General features: G+C 43.2%; 1 protein-coding gene across 1 annotated transcript in view; it reads right to left on the bottom strand.

The window, feature by feature from the left end:
• Nucleotides 1-20,719, bottom strand: part of LOC134601426 (uncharacterized) — a 49,690-nt gene extending 28,971 nt beyond the window's left edge. The window contains exon 1 of the mRNA XM_063445911.1: nucleotides 20,527-20,719. Within this exon, the coding sequence (XP_063301981.1) occupies nucleotides 20,527-20,673 (147 nt within the window). The 5' untranslated portion in view covers nucleotides 20,674-20,719. The remainder of the gene's footprint in view (nucleotides 1-20,526) is intronic.
• Between the last annotated feature and the right edge of the window lie 1,080 nt (nucleotides 20,720-21,799).

Genomic DNA, 21,799 nt, shown 5'->3' with positions numbered 1-21,799 from the left:
ACACTATGGGACAGGGGATTGGGGGAAAGAACACTATGGGACAGGGGAGGGGGAAGAACACTAAAAAAGATGGAGGGTAGAGGAACAGTAGGGGGGAGAGAGGAACATTAAAGTGGGGCACTAAGGAACAGGGGAGGGAAGGGAAAATGAACACTGAGGTAGTGAGGGGACCACTAAAAGAGAAGGGAGAGGAACACTAAAATGGTGGGGTGGGAGGAACATTATGGGGAATGGGGGGCACTAGGAGACAGGGAAGGGGGAGGGGAGAGGAACACTAAGGGACATGGAAGGGAGGGGGAGGAAAACTAAGGGACATGGAAGGGAGGGGAGAGGAACACTAAGGGACAGGGAAGAGAGGAACACTAAGGGACGGGGAAGGGAGGGGAGAGGAACACTAAGGGACATGGAGGGGAGAGGAACACTAAGGGACATGAAGGGGAGAGGACCATTAAGGGACAGGGAGGGGATTGGACCATTAATGGACATGGAAGGAAGGAGAGAGTAACACTAAGGGACATGGAGGAGAGAGTGGCACACAGGGGGGCCTGAGTAGGGAGAAAGACACAGAGGGACATGAGGGGGAGAATGACACACAGATGGGCCTTGGAGTGAGAAAGTCCACAGAGGGGCTGGGAATGAAAGCGCCAGACAAAAAGGCCTGTGAGTGGAAATACAAAGGGGCTGGGGGTGAAAGAGACACAGAGGGGTTGGAGAAGAGGAAAAAGAGACAGAGGGGCTCGGGGGAGATAGACGGGCTGATGTTGACAAAAATACACAAAGGAGCTGGTAAGAGTAAAAGACACAAAGGGACTGAAAGAGAAGGAGACACACAGAGGCTGGGGGGAGTAAGAAACACAGGGGGGGTAGTTATAGATACACAAGGGAGGTGTAAGACACACAATGGGGAAAAATAGGGGATAAGACACTAAACGGGGTAAGACAGTTAAAAAAGGGGTTAAGAAACAAAAGGCGGGTTAAGAGACACACAGGTGATGATGCTTTTTGGGGGGGAGACTCCAAAATCATCTTCACCTGTGTACCAAAAAATCCCTGCACTAGCCCTGCTACCACTTCTGCTGATATCAGCAGGCAGTGGGCAGGTCTAAAGGAAACAGGGACAAAGCCTGCAGCTTCAGACTTGAATACAAGTAAGATGTACTATATTTAGGGAGGCATGAGGGGACCAGGGGGGCTAAATTGTGGTTTTAACCCTATAGGGTCAGGAATATGTTTGTGTTCCTGACCCTATAGTGCTCCTTTAAGGTTTTTTTTTTTTTTGCAGCCCACATAAACTTAAACCTTGTTTATGTGGCCCGTGCTAGACTTCGAGTTTGACATGCTTGCCCTACAATCTCAGTAGGTAACATATCAGGAAAGCACAAAATGAATTTGTGTGTTTGATGAGACAAACAAGGAGGTAAGGAAGTAAGCAGAGTTACACAGGGGGATAGAGAGGTCAGGTGTAAAGGGTGTAAGGAGAGACGCACGTGGTTATAAGGATCAGGAGATACACTTACAGGAAGTGTGGAAGTTTTAAGAAATCACTGCAATTATTACCCCCCTACAGACCTTGAGTACAGAGTCTGCCCACTAATACTACAAGCCTGAGATGTGATAGCAGAATATTTTTATTTTTTAATTCACTGTTTGTTTTGTAGTTCAAAAAAATAAAATGTACAAATACAAACAGGGTAGCAAATTGCATTCTCGTTAAAAAAAACAAAAAAAAACCACAAGTGTTCTAACTAGCAAATCTGGCATTTGGACTGAACACATACGCTTTCTGTATTTAAACAAACACACTCAGATCTGAAAATTGACAAGATTAACAATGGCATGTCCTCAAACGGAATTCGCAAGTGTGTATGATCAACGGAGGGTTCGTTTGAATATTTGCTTAGATTGGCACATTTGCTCCAATGTTCTATGTTTAAAAATGTTCTATATTAAAAAGTGCACAACCAATTTTACTATCTGTTAAAATAATAAAATAGGGAACAAACAGAAGTTTAGTTCCTCTTGACAACATGTTTGACATGGATTAACAAGAAGAAAAGCCAGTTATGCAAAATAAAATGCCATACAATTTACTGAATAAAATGACAGTTAGCTGTTTTCTCACACACAGTCGGTGTGACAAAAATAGATAAATAAAAATGGTCTAATATCATGCTTGTAGGTGTTTTCAATAACCACGAAAGCATTACTACATTACTAGTAGTGCAGCATTCTGAATATTGCTAAATAATGTAAAAATAATGTCTGCAGAATGCCCACATATAGTAAATAAAGTTAAATCATATATTTCTAAAATATAGATATTAAAACGGTTATATCAATTTATAGCATTCTTTGGTTAATGTAATGCTGAAAGTGAAATGGTAGAGTCAATGTAGTCCCCCTCCCTGACTGTAAGAACAATATGACCGATTGAAACGTCCTTTACTATTTGGAAACAGGGGGATTTCTTACATTTTTACACACACACAAGCTCACTCACTAGCGCACAGACAAGCTCATTCACTAGCGCACAGACAAGCTCACCCTCTAGCAGACACACACACACAAGCTCACTCAATAGCAGGCACACACACACAAGCTCACTCAATAGCAGGCACACACACACACACAAGCTCACTCACTAGCAGACACACACACAAGCTCATTCACTAGCGCACACACACATGCTCACTCACTAGCAGGCACACAGACACAAGCTCACTCACTAGCGCACACACACAAGTGCACTCACTAGCAGGCACACACACACACAAGCTCTCTCAAAAGCAGGCACACACACACAAGCTCACTCACTAGCAGACACACACACAAGCTCATTCACTAGCGCACACACAAGCTCATTCACTAGCACACACACACACACACACACACACACACACAAGCTCACCCTCTAGCAGACACACACAAGCTCTCGCAAAAGCAGGCGCACACACACACACACACACACACACACACACAAGCTCACTCACTAGCAGACACACACACAAGCTCATTCACTAGCGCACACACACAAGCTCATTCAGTAGTGCACACACACAAGCTCATTCACTAGCACACACACATGCTCCCTCACTAGCAGGCACACACACACAAGCTCACTCACTAGCGCACACACACACACACACGCGCACTCACTAGCAGGCACACACACACACACACACATACAAGCTCACTCACTAGCAGGCACACCCACAAGCTCACTCACTAGCAGGCACACACACAATCACTGTCATGGCAGAAGCTTACCTGGCACTGATAGGTGAAGTTGCCATTATGTGGCCTCTTCTTTCCAACTGGGTCAGCAACGTGCGGGTGGAGCTTGCGTGCGGGTGTCGGAGTTTCCCTTCAGGAGGTCGAGCCTTAATGCAGGGGTGGGGCATGCAGTCGGAATTGCTGTAAATTTTGAAGGGAGACTGACAGGTCTCCCTCCGGCTGCCAGCAGCCTAATTGCAGCCACACCAGCCCCCAGTTCCTTCCTCTTTACTCCCCTTGGACTGACTCAGGCTGGCACAGTCCGAGGGGAAAATGCTTACATTACATTATAAGCATGATGATTTGGGCTGTCTGCCCGGCCCCAGGTGCTGCGGCCCACTGTGAAATTTCCCGGTATCCCAGTGGGCCAGTACGACCCTGCTACTGCCCTGTATTTTTGCTTTTGTTGGTGAGTTAGTTTTTCCTCTACATTGTCTTATTTCTGTCTTTGCAGTGTATTACAGTTTGAAAATGTCTCACTCCTCTGATGGCCACTAGAGGTGCTTCCTGTGGCAGTGCTGCACAGTGAACAGCACTGCCATTCAGTGTCTCCACCCTCTGCATGGAGACACTGAACTTTCCTCATAGAGATGCTTTGGTTCAATGTATCTCTATGAGGAGACGCTGATTGGCCAGGGCTGTGTTTGACTTGTGCTGGCTCTGCCCCTGATCTGCCTCCTTGACAGCAGGGGCGGGCTGGGCCGGGGGGCAGGGAGGCAATTGTCCCCCAGGCCGCCCGAAATTCTTTTAGGACCGGCCCTTTAAATGCTACAGCCGCCGAGCGCTCTGTAAAGAGCGCTCAGGCGGCTGCAGCAGCTTTTCCCTCCCTCCCCTCCCCTGTAGCGTGGCCGAGCCGGTCTCCAGTCCGCAGTCCCGGCCGGAGTGATAGGAAAGTGCACACTGAGTGTGCACTTCCTGTCAGTCCGGCCGGTTACAGGAAACAGAAACTCCTGTTCCGCGCGGAGTTTCTGTTTCCTGTAACCAGCCGGATTGACAGGAAGTGCACACTGAGCGTGCACTTTCCCATCACTCCGGCCGGGACCGCGGACAGGAAAGCAGCTCGGCCACGCTACAGGGGAGGGGGTAAGAAGAAGGGAGGGGGGGAATAAGAAGAGGGGAGAGGGTGGGGGGAATAAGAAGAGGGGAGGGGGGATAAGAAGAGGGGAGGGGGTGGGGGGAATAAGAAGAGGGGAGGGGGTGGGGGGAATAAGAAGAGGGGAGAGGGTGGGGGAATAAGAAGAGGGGAGAGGGTGGGGGGAATAAGAAGAGGGGAGAGGGTGGGGGGGAATAAGAAGAGGGGAGAGGGTGGGGGGAATAAGAAGAGGGGAGAGGGGGGGATAAGAAAAGGGGAGAGGGGGGGAATAAGAAGAGGGGAGAGGGGGGGAATAAGAAGAGGGGAGAGGGGGGATAAGAAGAGGGGAGAGGAGAGGGGGGCATAAGAAGAGGGGAGAGGGGGGCATAAGAAGAGGGGAGGGGGGATAAGAAGAGGGGAGGGGGCATAAGAAGAGGGGAGGGGGCGAATAAGAAGAGGGGAGATAAGAAGAGAGGGGAGGGGGGATAAGAAGAGGGGAGAGGGGGGAATAAGAAGAGGGGAGAGGGGGATAAGAAGAGGGGAGAGGGGGGATAAGAAGAGGGGAGAGGGGGATAAGAAGAGGGGAGAGGGGGATAAGAAGAGGGGAGGGGGGATAAGAAGAGGGGAGGGGGGATAAGAAGAGGGGAGGGGAGATGAGGGGAGAGGGGGGCATAAGAAGAGGGGAGAGGGGGATAAGAAGAGGGGAGAGGAGAGGGGGGCATAAGAAGAGGGGAGAGGGGGGCATAAGAAGAGGGGAGAGGGGATAAGAAGAGGGGAGGGGGGCATAAGAAGAGGGGAGGGGGGCGAATAAGAAGAGGGGAGATAAGAATAAGAAGAGGGGAGAGGGTGGGGGGAATAAGAAGAGGGGAGGGGGGATAAGAAGAGGGGAGGGGGTGGGGGGAATAAGAAGAGGGGAGGGGGTGGGGGGAATAAGAAGAGGGGAGAGGGTGGGGGAATAAGAAGAGGGGAGAGGGTGGGGGGAATAAGAAGAGGGGAGAGGGTGGGGGGGAATAAGAAGAGGGGAGAGGGTGGGGGGAATAAGAAGAGGGGAGAGGGGGGGATAAGAAAAGGGGAGAGGGGGGGAATAAGAAGAGGGGAGAGGGGGGGAATAAGAAGAGGGGAGAGGGGGGATAAGAAGAGGGGAGAGGAGAGGGGGGCATAAGAAGAGGGGAGAGGGGGGCATAAGAAGAGGGGAGGGGGGATAAGAAGAGGGGAGGGGGCATAAGAAGAGGGGAGGGGGCGAATAAGAAGAGGGGAGATAAGAAGAGAGGGGAGGGGGGATAAGAAGAGGGGAGAGGGGGGAATAAGAAGAGGGGAGAGGGGGATAAGAAGAGGGGAGAGGGGGGATAAGAAGAGGGGAGAGGGGGATAAGAAGAGGGGAGAGGGGGATAAGAAGAGGGGAGGGGGGATAAGAAGAGGGGAGGGGGGATAAGAAGAGGGGAGGGGAGATGAGGGGAGAGGGGGGCATAAGAAGAGGGGAGAGGGGGATAAGAAGAGGGGAGAGGAGAGGGGGGCATAAGAAGAGGGGAGAGGGGGGCATAAGAAGAGGGGAGAGGGGATAAGAAGAGGGGAGGGGGGCATAAGAAGAGGGGAGGGGGGCGAATAAGAAGAGGGGAGATAAGAAGAGGGGAGGGGGGATAAGAAGAGGGGAGAGGGGGGAATAAGAAGAGGGGAGAGGGGGGATAAGAAGAGGGGAGAGGGGGATAAGAAGAGGGGAGAGGGGGATAAGAAGAGGGGAGAGGGGGGATAAGAAGAGGGGAGAGGGGGGATAAGAAGAGGGGAGAGGGGGATAAGAAGAGGGGAGAGGGGGGATAAGAAGAGGGGAGGGGGGAATAAGAAGAGGGGAGGGGGGATAAGAAGAGGGGAGGGGGGATAAGAAGAGGGGAGAGGGGGGAATAAGAAGAGGGGAGAGGGGGGAATAAGAAGAGGGGAGAGGGGGGAATAAGAAGAGGGGGGAATAAGAAGAGGGGAGAGGGGGGAATAAGAAGACGGGAGAGGGGGGATAAGAAGAGGGGAGAGGGGGGAATAAGAAGACGGGAGGGGGGATAAGAAGAGGGGAGGGGGGGAATAAGAAGAGGGGAGAGGGGGGGAATAAGAAGAGGGGAGAGGGGGGAATAAGAAGAGGGGAGAGGGGGGAATAAGAAGAGGGGAGAGGGGGGATAAGAAGAGGGGAGAGGGGTGGGGATAAGAAGAGGGGAGAGGGGGGAATAAGAAGAGGGGAGGGGGGAATAAGAAGAGGGGGGAATAAGAAGAGGGGAGGGGAATAAGAAGAGGGGAGGGGGGGAGTAAGGAGAGGGAGGGGGGAGTAAGAAGAGGGGAGGGGGGGAGTAAGAAGAGGGAAGGGGGGAGTAAGAAGAGGGGAGGGGGAGAGTAAGAGGGGAGGGGTAAGAAGAGAGAGAGGGGGGAGTAAGAGGGGAGGGGGAGTAAGAAGAGAGGGAGGGGGGAGTAAGAAGAAGAGAGGGAGGGGGAGTAGGGAGAGGGGGAGGGGGGAGTAAGAAGAGGGGGCAGTAAGAAGGAGGGGAGATAAGAAAAAGAAGGGGGTGAGTAAGAAGAGGGGGGAATAAGAAGGAGGGGAGATAAGAAAAAGGGGGGTAAGAAGAAGGGGAAGTAAGAAGAAGAGGGGGAGGGGGAGTAAGAAGAAGAGGGGGAAGGGGAGTAAGAAGAGGGGGGAGTAAGAAGGAGGGGAGATAAGAAAAAGAGGGGGTAAGGGGAGGGGGAGTAAGAAGAGGGAGAGGGGGAATAAGAAGGAGGGGAGATAAGAAAAAGAGGGGGTAAGGGGGGGGGGAGTAAGAAGAGGGAGAGGGGGAATAAGAAGGAGGGGAGATAAGAAGAAGAAGAAGGGGGAGTAAGAAGAAGAAGGGGGTAAGAAGAAGGGGGGTGTAAGAAGAAGAAGAAGAGGGGGTAAGAAGAAGAAGGGGGAGTAAGAAGAGGGTTAAGAAGCTCTAAGGGACAGCTCTATAGGACAGGGGGCAAGACGGAGCTCTTTCACACTATGCGTACACACACACACACAATGCATCTCTATACATACACAGAAACACACAATGCATCCCTATACATACACAGAAACACAACATGCTTCCCTTACACACAGAGAAACACAGAGAAACACACAATGCATCCATTACACACACACACAATGCAACCCCCACACAAATACAATGCATCCTTTGCACACATACACAGAAACAGACAATGCAAACACACACACACACTGCTTTTCTTACATACACACAGAAACACAATGCATCTCTTACACTCAATGCACACACATACAGACACACACCTTGCATCCCTTATGCATACAAACACAGATTCACACAATGCATCCCTTACACACAACCAGAAACACATAATACATCCCTTATACACAAATACACACTGCTTCCACTACACACAAACACACTGCATCACCTGCACAAACTGATATCCCTATAAACTACATACCATAAGCACACATATTAGATCCTCTACAATAACTCATAACACATCCCCTACACACTCCACTCCCTGTGAGGGAACTCATGGGTGGGTGGAACATATAAGTGGACTTATGAGTGGGCCTTATGGGCATACTCACAGTCAGGCCCTGGGGCCCAGACCTTGAGCTGTGTAAGAGGCCCCCCAAAAATGGAGCTGCTTCTAATTCTCCCAGAACATTGAATTTTGTGACCACAGTTGCAAACAGCCTCCAGAGATCCTGTTCTACACCAGACCAGTGGAGCCAAACTGCAGCTCATCATCATCCTCATCTAATTGTAAGTAGGCAATCTAGTATATTATTAGTGACACTAATCTATAATTTACCTCACATAAAGGGACACTATAGCTTAATGAAGTGGTTGTGGTGTCTATAGCTGGTCCCTGCAGGCTTTTTAATGTAAACACACACTGTGTGCAGCACTGGCGTTAGTTCATATGGCAGATCATATGGGTGGGGCATTGTGATGTCACATGGGGGGGCGGCAAATTTATATTTTGTCTAGGGCGGCAAAATTCCTTGCACCGGCTCTGATCTTAGGCAGGTGCACCAGTCTTCTGGTGACCTACAGGAGGGGAGTTCACTGATTGCACTGCACTCTCCTCCTGCCCAGACCCGTCTTGACCGCAGTGCAAGTGCCCTCTGCCCTCTACCCCTAATTTACAGTGGCTCACACTCACAACAAGCAGTGCCTGGAGCCCTTTGCAGAGACGGAAACAAAGAGGTTCTGCGGCAGCTGGCCGTCCTGCAGGCATTACATTAAACAGCTGTTCCCCATGCAGCCACAGGTGGCGTTGTGCTGGGAGACTGTGATTACTCTTCACTTCCTCCCAGCCTACAGAGCAGCGCATGGGGGAGAGAGAGGAGGAGGCATGATTTAATCTTACAATAAATCCTCTAAGCAAACCTTTATAAATTTGGGGGGATCAGCTCTGTTTCCACAGTTTATTGGTGTTTACTCTGATGTCTGTATTAATATTGAGGGATGTCTAAGGAGTAACGTCAGTGTGTGTCAGCAGGGCCAGCCGTTGGGGTGGGCAAGCTGTGCGGTCACGCAGGGTGCCATGACAACAGAGGCACCCGGCGGCCAACACAGCTCACAAGTTGGGTACACCAGCATATTTAATTTAAACGATTCGCTGGTGGTCCACTGGTGCGCACCAGCAGTAGGTGCAGTCAGATCATATCCTCTCCCTCGTGGTTCCAGCGCTCAGTTAGTGAGTCAGAGCACAGGCTCAGAGATTCTCAGCCTGTGCTCTGACAACATTGAAAGTCAGAGCCATGAAGGAGTGGGTATGGCAAAGAGCTACTGATTAGCATAACATCAATATCCGTTATAAAACCAGGAAAAGGTGGGCATGGATGGTGAACTGATTTGGTGGCGCAATGGGCCACTTGACTGGTTTTGCCCCCCAGGCCTAAGGCTGCCAGCCCTCCCCTGCTTGACAGCCAATCCTATGAGAAAGAATTGTGATTAGCTCAGAGAATCACTTCTGATGATGTCAGCCAAGCAGGTAGATCAAGGGGAGAGCCAGCAGCAACAGACTGGAATAACAGTAAGTTCAACCTATAGTTAGGGGGGAAGGCAGGGGTACTTGATGGTGGTTTTAACACTATAGGGTCAGGAATTAATGTTTGCGTTCCTGGCCCTATAGTGTTCTTTTAATGCAGCAGTGCTGCATTCAGTGAGAAGTTGCTTACTAGGGCTGATGATGATGATATCTGCCTAAATAGTTGTCAGTTAAAGTTCAAATGGGACTTACTAGACTTCACAATAATCTTAAAATGTACGTTGTGGCAATGTTTCACGTGAGCCAACTACCAAGGATGAAATTTCTCACAAACTGCATTAGAAGTTACGACCTCAATGTTTCAGCAGAATGCTGAACTATAACTGCTATTACATCTACAGTACAAGTAATCAGACAAGCATCGCTCTGTGATCTGCATAATTGCCGGAAGGTCCTAAGGTCCTTCCACCAAACCAGGTGGTTGTGAATGAAGCCAAATACATTCAACGCTTCAGTAAAATTCTATAAGTAAAGAAATCCAGAAATATGGGTTTTAAGCAAATTTCTTTAAGTAACCCATTTTATAAGAACACAATTACTATATAACTCTAGGCTTAACTGTATGGTTATTTCTGTATAATTCACAAGAAAAAAAAAACCCTGTAGAACAGTAGCGTGTTTTTTTTCAAACCTACTTCCTCCAAGGACAAAGTGTTTACCTTAAATAGAAAAGAATGTTTCTGTTTAAAGACAGGCTTTTGTAAAGATAGCACTACCTCAAAAGGTCACTATTTTCCATGTGTCTATTGTTTTAAAAGCAAAAAAATTTAGCGCGAAATAGGACATTCTCGTTTAATAGTCTATGCCAAAGAGCATTGCCAATGATGCACAATGGGTATTTTAAAAGATGTCTCTGACATTCGTTCACCCTCTGTCACACTGTGTCGTGGTCCATCTCCAGTCAGCCTTTTCCCACCAGCATCCTGATTCATTTTGTTGTAGTTTATATCTGTTTTTTTCTGTAATCCTTGATTACGTTTTATTATTGGGCATGTGCAATTCGTTTAGTTCCGAATGCAAATTCGGATGAATTTCGGCAATTCGGACACTCTGATGTTTCCGAATGTCCGAATTTTGGAAGTGCCGAAATGCTTTGGATTTCTGAAAAGTGGCAAAACAGGACAGGGAGGGAAAATGATGGTAATGATGACAGAAATCTAACCCTACCCCTAACCCTAGATGTGTAAGTGGTTGTGGTGGTTAGGGTTGGGATTAGGGGTAAGGGTATGGGGTTAGGGGTATGGAGTTAGGGGTAGGGTTAGAGGTAGAGTTTATGGTTAGGGAATTGCCAAAGCGCTGAATTTCGGAAGTGCCGAACCAAATTTTTTGCCCATGCACATCCCTATATATTATTATGGAATGCTCAACTTATTTACCACCAGGGGAAAGATATTGCATCCTGTTAAAGAGTGGCACATTCAAATGTAGACTCATTACCAGATCATTATGGTTACATAATCTGAAGAGGAAATGTATCCAAAGATCAACATGTTAGATGCTTATTATTAGAGATGCTACAGTGAGGAGAAAAAGTATTTGATCCCCTGCTAAATTTTGAACATTTGCCCACTGACAAAGAAATTATCAGTCTATATTTTTAATGGAAGGTGTATTTTTAACAGTGAGAGACAGAATAACGAAAAAAGAAATCCAGAAAAACGCATGTCAAAAAAGTTACAGATTGATTTACATGTCAATAAGTGAAATAAGTATTTCAAAATCAGCAGGGGATCAAGTACTTTTTTCCCTCACTGTATCTATACCACGTGCCAACATCTCACATGCCTGTTCACCTCATTGAATTACAGGCTGCCTTAAGGCAAAAAGAAAGTAGAAAAACATGATCTACACACAATGAACATGACTGATTCTAAAATAGGTAGAAAAGCCAAAGGGTTCACTTGACTCCATAGGAATGGTCCATTCCTTAGTAATACGATCTAGAGATAATATACAGAAAATTACACAGAATATACCTGGGATGGACTGAGTGCCACAAAACAACCACAGAGCTTTAAGAACGATTTTCATAAAAGCAAAATATATATTTTACCTTGCCACCAGGAACAATTGGAAATTCTAGGAACTGTTCCCTTGGCCCGAACTTGTCTTTGTTGCTTTACTCGGGTATCAGGGGTCTTAGCTTCCCTTGGTCCTTTAGTATTTTGACAATGGCACTTGGGTATTGCATCATTGCATATACAGAGCATATAGAAATGTATTACCCTCCCATATAATGACATATCATGACATGCATCACCTTTCTTTATCACGACTGTATCATGACACGTGTTACTCCCTTCCCTTATCATGAAAGCCATACATTACCCTCCTATAACTTGGGATGTAGGAAAAATGAGACATAGACACAATATATATTAATAATGGGGATTCTTCAATGGGTGGCTGGGGCCTTTCCAGGTACTTGGAAGTACTCAATTCAGTTTTTGCTTTAATAAGGGGTAATCATGGGTCACTATTATTATACTATTTTCGAGACTCCAAGAACATACTTATCCTTGTTGTGTGGAGGAGAGGGTTAGTCACTGATAGCTAGAATGATCAGTAAACATTCTACTGATTACAAAGTAATTTTTATTATGCTTTTTACTCAGACGGTCCACCTATTTGTCCACTGGTTGGGGTCTAAAAGGTTATGTAAAATATTTTTAAAAAATAGTAATAAATGATTGATGGAAGAACAATGCTACAAGCAGCTTAAGGGGTTAAAGGAAAGCCTCCCATATATTTATACTGTGCTTGCTATTTATTCTAACCATTCTAAGTAAAGGTTCAATGTAACTATTTCTTCTACCAAAGAATGGAAAGTTAAGGTTAAAGTTTAGTGGAACTCTAGCAGATCATTTTGTTTGCTGATGGCAAGGTTTGCCTCGACAGACAATTGAGCTGACACACAACTTGATTTAATGCGGTGTGATTTAATGTTCAAAAAAAATAAATGATGCCGCAATTATTTTGGTAATTTAATCATCAACTCTGGTGATCTACAAGTCTTTTATACAGTCAGATATAGGAGTACTTTTATGTTAAAGGGATTTGAAGTGCTCATGCCATTGTACAGAACACTGGTGCGATCTGACTTGGAGTATTGTACGCAGCACTCAATGGCAAACTCTGGGGAAGTTACTTTAGAATTACTCTCAATTCAGTTTAGCTGATTTGCACTTCTATTTATCGAACATCACGAGATGGAAAATATGTTGGCTAGATTACATGATACAACCAGCAGCTTAAACAAAATAGGGGAATCCTGTTTGGCTCGTGCTACATAAACATAGTGATTTAACTGCTTAATAGCAGAGAATTGAGCAGTGAGACTGAAGGGGCATGATCTATACACCAAAACGGCTTCATTAAGCTACAGTTGTTGTTTTGGTGACTATAGTGTCCCTTTAAGTTTGCATGCTAACCAATCTATACATAAATGGGCTGTGTTGTAATATGTTTATATGCTAGTTATGCATCCCTTGCCTCAAATATGCTTGGGCCATGTTAAACAAAATGCTAGTAAATTTTTAATCAAAAAGTGCTGGATTGTGAAGGCGTTAAATCAAGTGCGACTATTCATTATTGATTCATTAAAAAAAAAAAAACACTGGTCTTATATGTACACGTAAAAGTACAAGTATGTATGTATGTGTCTTTATGTATGTAGGTGTGTATATAAATGTATGTATGTGTATATATAGCTTCATACACATAACTTTACAAACCATCTACATCTCCCTCTTTCTTTTCTTCTGCTGACTTTGTCCATTCACTGCTGCATATTTGCTTTTTTTTTTTTACCTGTTAACCCTTTCCTGAACTTGCCCCCTCATGTTCCTCATTATACAGGGAGTGCAGAATTATTAGGCAAATGAGAATTTTGACCACATCATCTTTATGCATGTTGTCTTACTCCAAGCTGTGTAGGCTCGAAAGCCTACTACCAATTAAGCATATTAGGTGATGTGCATCTCTGTAATGAGAAGGGGTGTGGTCTAATGACATCAACACCCTATATCAGGTGTGCATAATTATTAGGCAACTTCCTTTCCTTTGGCAAAATGGGTCAAAAGAAGGACTTGACAGGCTCAGAAAAGTCAAAAATAGTGAGATATCTTGCAGAGGGATGCAGCACTCTTAAAATTGCAAAGCTTCTGAAGCGTGATCATCGAACAATCAAGCGTTTCATTCAAAATAGTCAACAGGGTCGCAAGAAGCGTGTGGAAAAACCAAGGCGCAAAATAACTGCCCATGAACTGAGAAAAGTCAAGCGTGCAGCTGCCAAGATGCCACTTGCCACCAGTTTGGCCATATTTCAGAGCTGCAACATCACTGGAGTGCCCAAAAGCACAAGGTGTGCAATACTCAGAGACATGGCCAAGGTAAGAAAGGCTGAAAGACGACCACCACTGAACAAGACACACAAGCTTAAACGTCAAGACTGGGCCAAGAAATATCTCAAGACTGATTTTTCTAAGGTTTTATGGACTGATGAAATGAGAGTGAGTCTTGATGGGCCAGATGGATGGGCCCGTGGCTGGATTGGTAAAGGGCAGAGAGCTCCAGTCCGACTCAGACGCCAGCAAGGTGGAGGTGGAGTACTGGTTTGGGCTGGTATCATCAAAGATGAGCTTGTGGGGCCTTTTCGGGTTGAGGATGGAGTCAAGCTCAACTCCCAGTCCTACTGCCAGTTTCTGGAAGACACCTTCTTCAAGCAGTGGTACAGGAAGAAGTCTGCATCCTTCAAGAAAAACATGATTTTCATGCAGGACAATCCTCCATCACACGCGTCCAAGTACTCCACAGCGTGGCTGGCAAGAAAGGGTATAAAAGAAGAAAATCTAATGACATGGCCTCCTTGTTCACCTGATCTGAACCCCATTGAGAACCTGTGGTCCATCATCAAATGTGAGATTTACAAGGAGGGAAAACAGTACACCTCTCTGAACAGTGTCTGGGAGGCTGTGGTTGCTTCTGCACGCAATGTTGATGGTGAACAGATCAAAACACCATGAATCCATGGATGGCAGGCTTTTGAGTGTCCTTGCAAAGAAAGGTGGCTATATTGGTCACTGATTTGTTTTTGTTTTGTTTTTGAATGTCAGAAATGTATATTTGTGAATGTTGAGATGTTATATTGGTTTCACTGGTAAAAATAAATAATTGAAATGGGTATATATTTGTTTTTTGTTAAGTTGCCTAATAATTATGCACAGTAATAGTCACCTGCACACACAGATATCCCCCTAAAATAGCTAAAACTAAAAACAAACTAAAAACTACTTCCAAAAATATTCAGCTTTGATATTAATGAGTTTTTTTGGGTTCATTGAGAACATGGTTGTTGTTCAATAATAAAATGAATCCTCAAAAATACAACTTGCCTAATAATTCAGCACTCCCTGTATATTCTCCTTGGCCATTTCCCTCTTTGGTAATATTGCAAACACACACACACACACACACACACACAGTTCCAACTATTTAAGTCTACAAAATATTAAGCTGTTTGCGTTGAAGCCACATCCCAAATAAACTTTGTAGCAATAAAACACAGAGTAAATAATATACTTGTTTGTTTTTACTTAGAAATAATTACGTAAACCGCTCTCTGTTTTTATCCATTCGCAACTGTTACTGTTTGTCTTAGAACTTGTCTTGTAATGTACTGCTCTTAATTCCATCTGCTGGAACGTTCTGCTTCTAATGCCCTCCACGTATTCTAAATTGTTCTATTATTTGAAAAATAATCAAAAAAAGTTAAGAAATTCTAAACTATGCATTTCTGGTACAAAAACTCAAATAATTTATACAAGAATTATTCTCTCGTATGATCTTTGGCACCTTCCGCCTAGTCTTGAGAAGTCGACAAAAATAAAAAGTTTAGATAGAAAGCTGTTGGACTGGCTGAGTCAGTTGGCTTTAAGAGATCCCTCGCTACATATCTCAAAACAGAATGCACCTGTCATGGTTGATTATATATTTCCTACCTGTTCTATGTTAGATTTTGTATATATTGTGTATTAATATTGTTTTTGTATTTTATTGTACCCTATTGTATTAATGCAATGTTTTGGGGACCCAGGACATACTTTAAAAAACGAGAGAAATCTCAATGTATCCTTCCTGGTAAAATATTTTATAAATAAATCTGCTATCATTATTAAGTTTATGTGTAACTAGACATGACAGGAATCTTCAAATGTTACTCAATTGACGTAAAGAAAAGAAACCAATTTCTACAGGTAATCTAGAAAACACTCCTTAAAGTGATAGAGACATTATAAATAATGCTCAGTGTTAACCTGTGAGGTTTAATTTTTAACCCAGGAATTGTGCGTAATTGACAAGTGACATTGATAAAACCGGGGTGGGAACTGTATCTTCCTACAGCAGTAATTTCATTAATAGAGTATTCAAACTGGAAGCACAACTACATGACTGAAGTGCATGATGCGATTTTATTATGTTCACTCTTTATAACCGACATAAATCAATATATTCCTTTTTGTAGCTTGGTGACAGAAATAATTACATACAAATTAAGGTCTTTCACGGAACTGAAAATGTAAAGTGAATTTCGAATGTTCGGTCAAATCCGCTGAGCTTAAAACATGGCTGAATTTTTCTTTTGACTATTTCGTCCTAAAATTTGACATTCACTTTAAATTCACTATTATTCACACATTAGTGAATAACTCTAAAGTGTGTTGCGATGCAATTGTAGTATTGCATATTATATAGAATTAATGCTGTTTTTCAATGACAATGCCACAAAATGCCAAACTGTTTTTATTATCGGGATTAATAATGGTAACAAACTATTTAAACAGCAAAACCCTCCTTCCCTTGCAGACTCAAATCACTTATGGGACACTGCCAAACTGAGCCTCTAGCACCCTCTTGATTTGGTTCACAATGCATAATTCTATAGTAATTTTTTTGTAGACTTCAGGATGAAAGTATTTCTGTGCTGCGATGGGTCCGTAATAAATTCCTTAAATTGGCTTTATATAACGGCTCATAGATTAGGCCCAGTTTTAAGATGCTCATAGTCTCTGACTTTGGTAATACCGGCAGAACAAAGATCAATGGAATCCTGTAGTTGGCTCTATATAACTAATGCTGGCCACGTGACTGTGTGATTGGGTCATTACCCATGACTATATTGATTTTGTGTGTCTTGGACTGTGACACAAACATCAGATATCTACATCAGCCACCTGCAATAGCTGGATAGTCTTGCGTTTCCTTGTCTCACTCATTCTCAAACACAGATTCATTCTATGAACAAATACTAAAAGAAGATAAACTGTTGATATCACCCAAAGAAGCAAAGGCAAAAGTTAATAAGCTATTATTACATTAACGTTAAAAGAAACCGAAGGAAGCAAAAAGTACAATTAATGAATTAGCAGCAGGCAATTGGTACCAAAATGTTTTTATATATATATATATATATATATATATTAAAGTGATAACAAAAAACAAAAAGGGCAAATATTACATTTATTTCCAAAGCAGGTGAATTTCCCCAACAAAAAATTAAGTATGTTGACTTCCTCCTCTATGACAGAGAAATAACTACAGTAAATTGCAAAGCATTTTTTTTTTATTACAAATTTGTAATAAAGTAACAGAGGAGGTGAAAAAAAAAAAAAGGACTCCAATAATAAAAAGCTGAAACTCAGGACTGAATGTACGAGCAGCGGGAATGGGTTAGGTGGCTGGCAATATTAAATGAAACTTTACAAGGATCCTAAACATCTGTGTCTTTAATGGCCAACCTGGCACTTAAGCATGTGTATAGTGCTAAAAAAGCTGAGGGTTTTAATGCTATTTGTTGTTCTCACAATTGGCTTTCTGGTTTACCCAAGAAGTAGGAAGCCAACGGAATAATGCTAGAGCATCGGACAGCCTGTTATTCAAGAAATATCAGTAGGATTGTGCGCCACCAGACTTACTTGAAAGACAGTGTGTGTTATCTAAATGAGGGAATCCAAGCTGACCATCCAGGTAAAAACCTACAAAGGGGATAACCCTCATAAATGATCTACACTCAAAAATATCTACTGAAAGTGTCCCCAATAACAGAACTGCCTACCAAAAACAATATATATATAAAATTTAATGTATTAAGATATCCCTTAAAACGTAAAAAAAAACCAAGAAACAAAATAATTATGTAATTAAATCATAGAGTGAAAGCAGCACACATACATTAAATAATGTGAAAACTAACCAATGGATATTGTTAGTGGGAATAAAGCTGTCTAAAGCTAGCTAAAATGTATAGGGAAATTATGGATATGAAGTTCTATAGCTAGTAAAATCCATACGTACTAGGCAAGACAAAACTCCGGCGCCCCCACCCAACCCTTCCCCCCTGCCCAGCATTGTAAATACACACACACACATTCACTGACAGAAACACATACTCACTAACAGGCACTCACACTCACTAACAGACACTCACTCACTAACAGGCAAACACACTCACACTCACTAACAGACACACACACACACACACACTAACAGACACACTAACAGACAGGCACACACTGACTAACAGACACACACACACACACACACTAACAGACAGGCACACACTGACTAACACACACACACACACACACTAAGAGACAGACACTAACAGACACACACTAACAGACAGACACACTAACAAACACACTCACTCACATTAACACTCACTTTTTTAATTTTATTTATTTAACCCCCCAGCCTCCTTACCTTAAGGAATGCTGGGCGGGGGTTCTCCCTCTCCCTGGCTGCTGGGCTGGCTGCTAGGCGCATTTGCCCTGGGCGTTTGGGGGCGGCTTTTTTGCCGCCCCCTGGAAAATGCCGCCCAAGGCCTTGTTTGCCTCGCGGCCAAAGCGTCCCTGCGTACATGGCTGGCGGGAGAGAGAGGAAAAGAGGATATGCCAATAGATAGAAGTGCTAAATCATGAAATTTAATGGATACATCTTATCATGTAAGATAATGTTGCAAGAAGATGTATTAAGAGAGGTTACAAAGAAACGGAATACATGTCGAGACACCTTTGCAATTATAAGATCAAATACTAATGCAGAGCCTAAGTCAATGTATATAAAATTAATAGTGACATTAGATGTAGCAAAGAAAGTCTATAAAAAGGTCCACTTTGGATAAGCTCATGGTATGCAGAGTTAAGCCTCCAAGTAATGGCATGTAACTTTCAACGGACGTTCAATGCATCCGCCACATCAAATCATTTATTTGGGAGACTTGCTGCCCAACCCTGTTGTATTAGCTAATACCGAGTGCTACAAGCTGCCCCCAGAAGTACGTAAGAATAATTCCGAGCAGTGCATACTAAAAGATCGTATTAATTTGCAAAGTTTTGCTCCCTTAATAACTAGCTGCCCCAAATTAATGTATAGCGGGTAGTTCGCCTTTACACATACTTGTATATTGTTGGATGGCTTCAAATGTATATAATTAGGACAAATAAAATATCACTGATTTACTGTATTGGGACAAAATTAGTCTCACTATACTAATGGAAGCTGAGGTCGTTCTTAATTAATTTGTCATTGCCCACACACAGATCCAGTATTGACAAAGACAAACAAAATCACTCACACTCATACCTGCAAAATTCCCCAGTGTCACGTGTTGCTCAAGGTCTGACGTGTTTCCGTGCCATCAAGCACCTTCGTCAGGGACAAGACCAAATAGGCCCAGTTATATGATTTTTATATTCTCTAACTTTGGCAGTGGTACTGGCAGAATAAAGATTAAGGAATTTTGTTGTGAACACTTTTATAACTGCTGATTGACAGCCAACAGTCAGAAAATGTTTGCTATCAGTTACCAACACTAGTTTGAAGTTACGGCCATCCCGGAGGAGAATAAACTGGAAAATGGAATTATACCATTTTACATTCCTGTTAAACTGGTATTTAATGGTCCACTTTGCCTCACAAACAGCTCAAACTTTGTTGGCCCCTAGCATGTGCTTTCACAATTAATAAATAGCTATCAAAAAGGACAATCCGCTGTCCAAATGCAAAATGGATGAAAAAAATCACTGTTTAGTAGATATACCCTACATAAAAACCTGCATGCATTTAATGATAAAAACATTTTCATTGAGCTATATCTTAAAACAGCTTGCAAAAGTTGCAGTTCTAACTTTGCAATCCCTCCCCCTTCCCTCCTCAACCCCCTGCAGACTTTCTGTGGCTGTCCAATCACAGACTTGCAATGCAGTTCAATGAGAAGTCTTTGCAAGACAAGTGCTCTGATCTATTGCTGCCTCTTGTGTTTAGCTCCACTGAACTAAACAAACCAGGAAGTAACAGAAGCTATTGTCTGCTTGAAGGTCAAGAGGGTGTTACCAGTTAATTGATAAAAGTGTCAATTTCTATTGAAATCTGCACTTTTTGCAAAATGAATTAAAGAGTACACATTCTTCACACATAAAGCATTTCAGCAAGCTAACATGCTTTTGGGGTCTGGAGTGACCCTTTAAGCGATTGTGGGGACAACACCTCAATATTTATGTTTGTGCATAAGTAAAAAATGATTATTTTCAGAAATAAGCACTGGTGTACTGCCTGTAGCAAAGCAAAAAAAATCTCATTGTTATTTGGGATTTTTTTAGCACATAATAAGAGGTGCCAAAGTCTGCAATGTTTAAAACTTTTTATTGCACAACAATTCTCTGCTCTCCATTGTCCAAATTATATTTCTTTAATGAAAGGTTCGACATGAGATAGGCATTACAACATGAAAATACAAAACAATATCATAATAATAACCACATATATTATACAATATAAAATAATATCATAATAATATCAAAATATGGTTTAAAAAAGTAAAAATAAAAATAAAGTTACAATTTTAGAATAAAAAGTTAAATTTGAGTTCCTTTTTCCTGCTCATGTTTAACACGCAATCAGGCAGTTTTATCTAAACCATACAGGTGGAAAGGTAAAAATAAAACTAAGTCAGTATAGTCATTATCACAAATATGACTATAAGTGATACCACTTTAGTTTTATAGAATAGAAATGTTGATGTCTCAGAAGTTGATGGAAAGTTGAGAAGTGCAACTTGCATGGGTACTTACTGTACTGGAGCTCACACTATCTATCTCCTGCTTCCCCAGAAATCCCTCGGTTATTTTAATGATGTTTGGAAATGAGTCATAGAATGTGGCAACATAGTCTTGAAGGTTGTACTCTATGCTCGACCACCTGACCACAGACAGGTCCATCCTGGAGGTCGGAGAAAAACACAGAGTGATGTACTCAGGCCAAGATCCTCTCAAGAATGAAACCAGGAAGTCAGCCAAGTAAATTATTAACAAAAATAACCCAAATGCTTTAAGTAAAGGGGTGGGGCAGCATGTTTCAGAAAGGGGTTAACTCTTTCAGTGAAAGCTGTCCTTGTCGCATACAAGGTGAGTCAAATGTTATGAACCTTCTAAGTACCTTAATGAACTTAAAGGAGTAAATCCTATAAAGGAGAAAGAGTCCCCAAAAATAGGAAAGTTGGTTAGTGGGTTAGTAAAATCACCTTTACTCATATAATAAAAATAATAAAAAGCAAAAACAAGATAATAGTGTATGTGAATTGTGTGTGAAAAACATAAAGGGCACCATATATACATAAACTGATATGAGGGCCAGTGAATTTAAATTAAGAGAGTCTGAATAACAATGGCATCTTTCGTAGAAAAAATAGATGAATGGTTCGATGAAGGGGTATTGTGTCTCCCAGTCCACCATCAGCATAGTGCCATGGCCTCTGAGAGTCTAAACATGTCCTCGGCCATGAGGACTGCTCAAACCTCCTCACCACTACCACCACTACCAACAACAGCATCACCACTATTAGTAATATTCATGCTAAAGATAGTGGAATAGTGGGATTAACAGCATGTCAGTAACATCTGATTCATCACCCAGGAGGCAATTGTTTTTTTCTCAGCATTAGAGCTTCTGTGTTTTATGGTGCTCAGAGCAAGGGATCGTGAAACCAATGGACTTGTTGCCATTGCCTGTGTTACCCCCTGTTTCTTGTAGCCGACCACCCCAATAGGCAACTACAGGAGAGCTCAGCGGAGACTTTGTTGGTGCCACTAACTAAACTAACTTCTTCCCAAATGTTTTTTTTCTACCAAAGTGGTTTGGAGGAACCCATTTTTTCCACCCTGCACAAGTCTAGTATTATGTAACAAAATCTAAAGTAGGAAAATTTTTTACTCCTGCCGAGTATCTACGCTGAATTGTCCTTGTAGCTGGAAGAAGCACTGTTTAGTGAATATAACTCTTCCCTCCAGTGACTATAATACACATAGTTCTGGGAGTACAACTGTTTATTAGGAAAGCGATGCAGCG

This window comes from Pelobates fuscus, chromosome 3, assembly GCF_036172605.1.
Source record: "Pelobates fuscus isolate aPelFus1 chromosome 3, aPelFus1.pri, whole genome shotgun sequence".
Lineage (NCBI taxonomy): Eukaryota > Metazoa > Chordata > Amphibia > Anura > Pelobatidae > Pelobates > Pelobates fuscus.
This window is presented reverse-complemented; position numbering and strand designations above follow the sequence as displayed.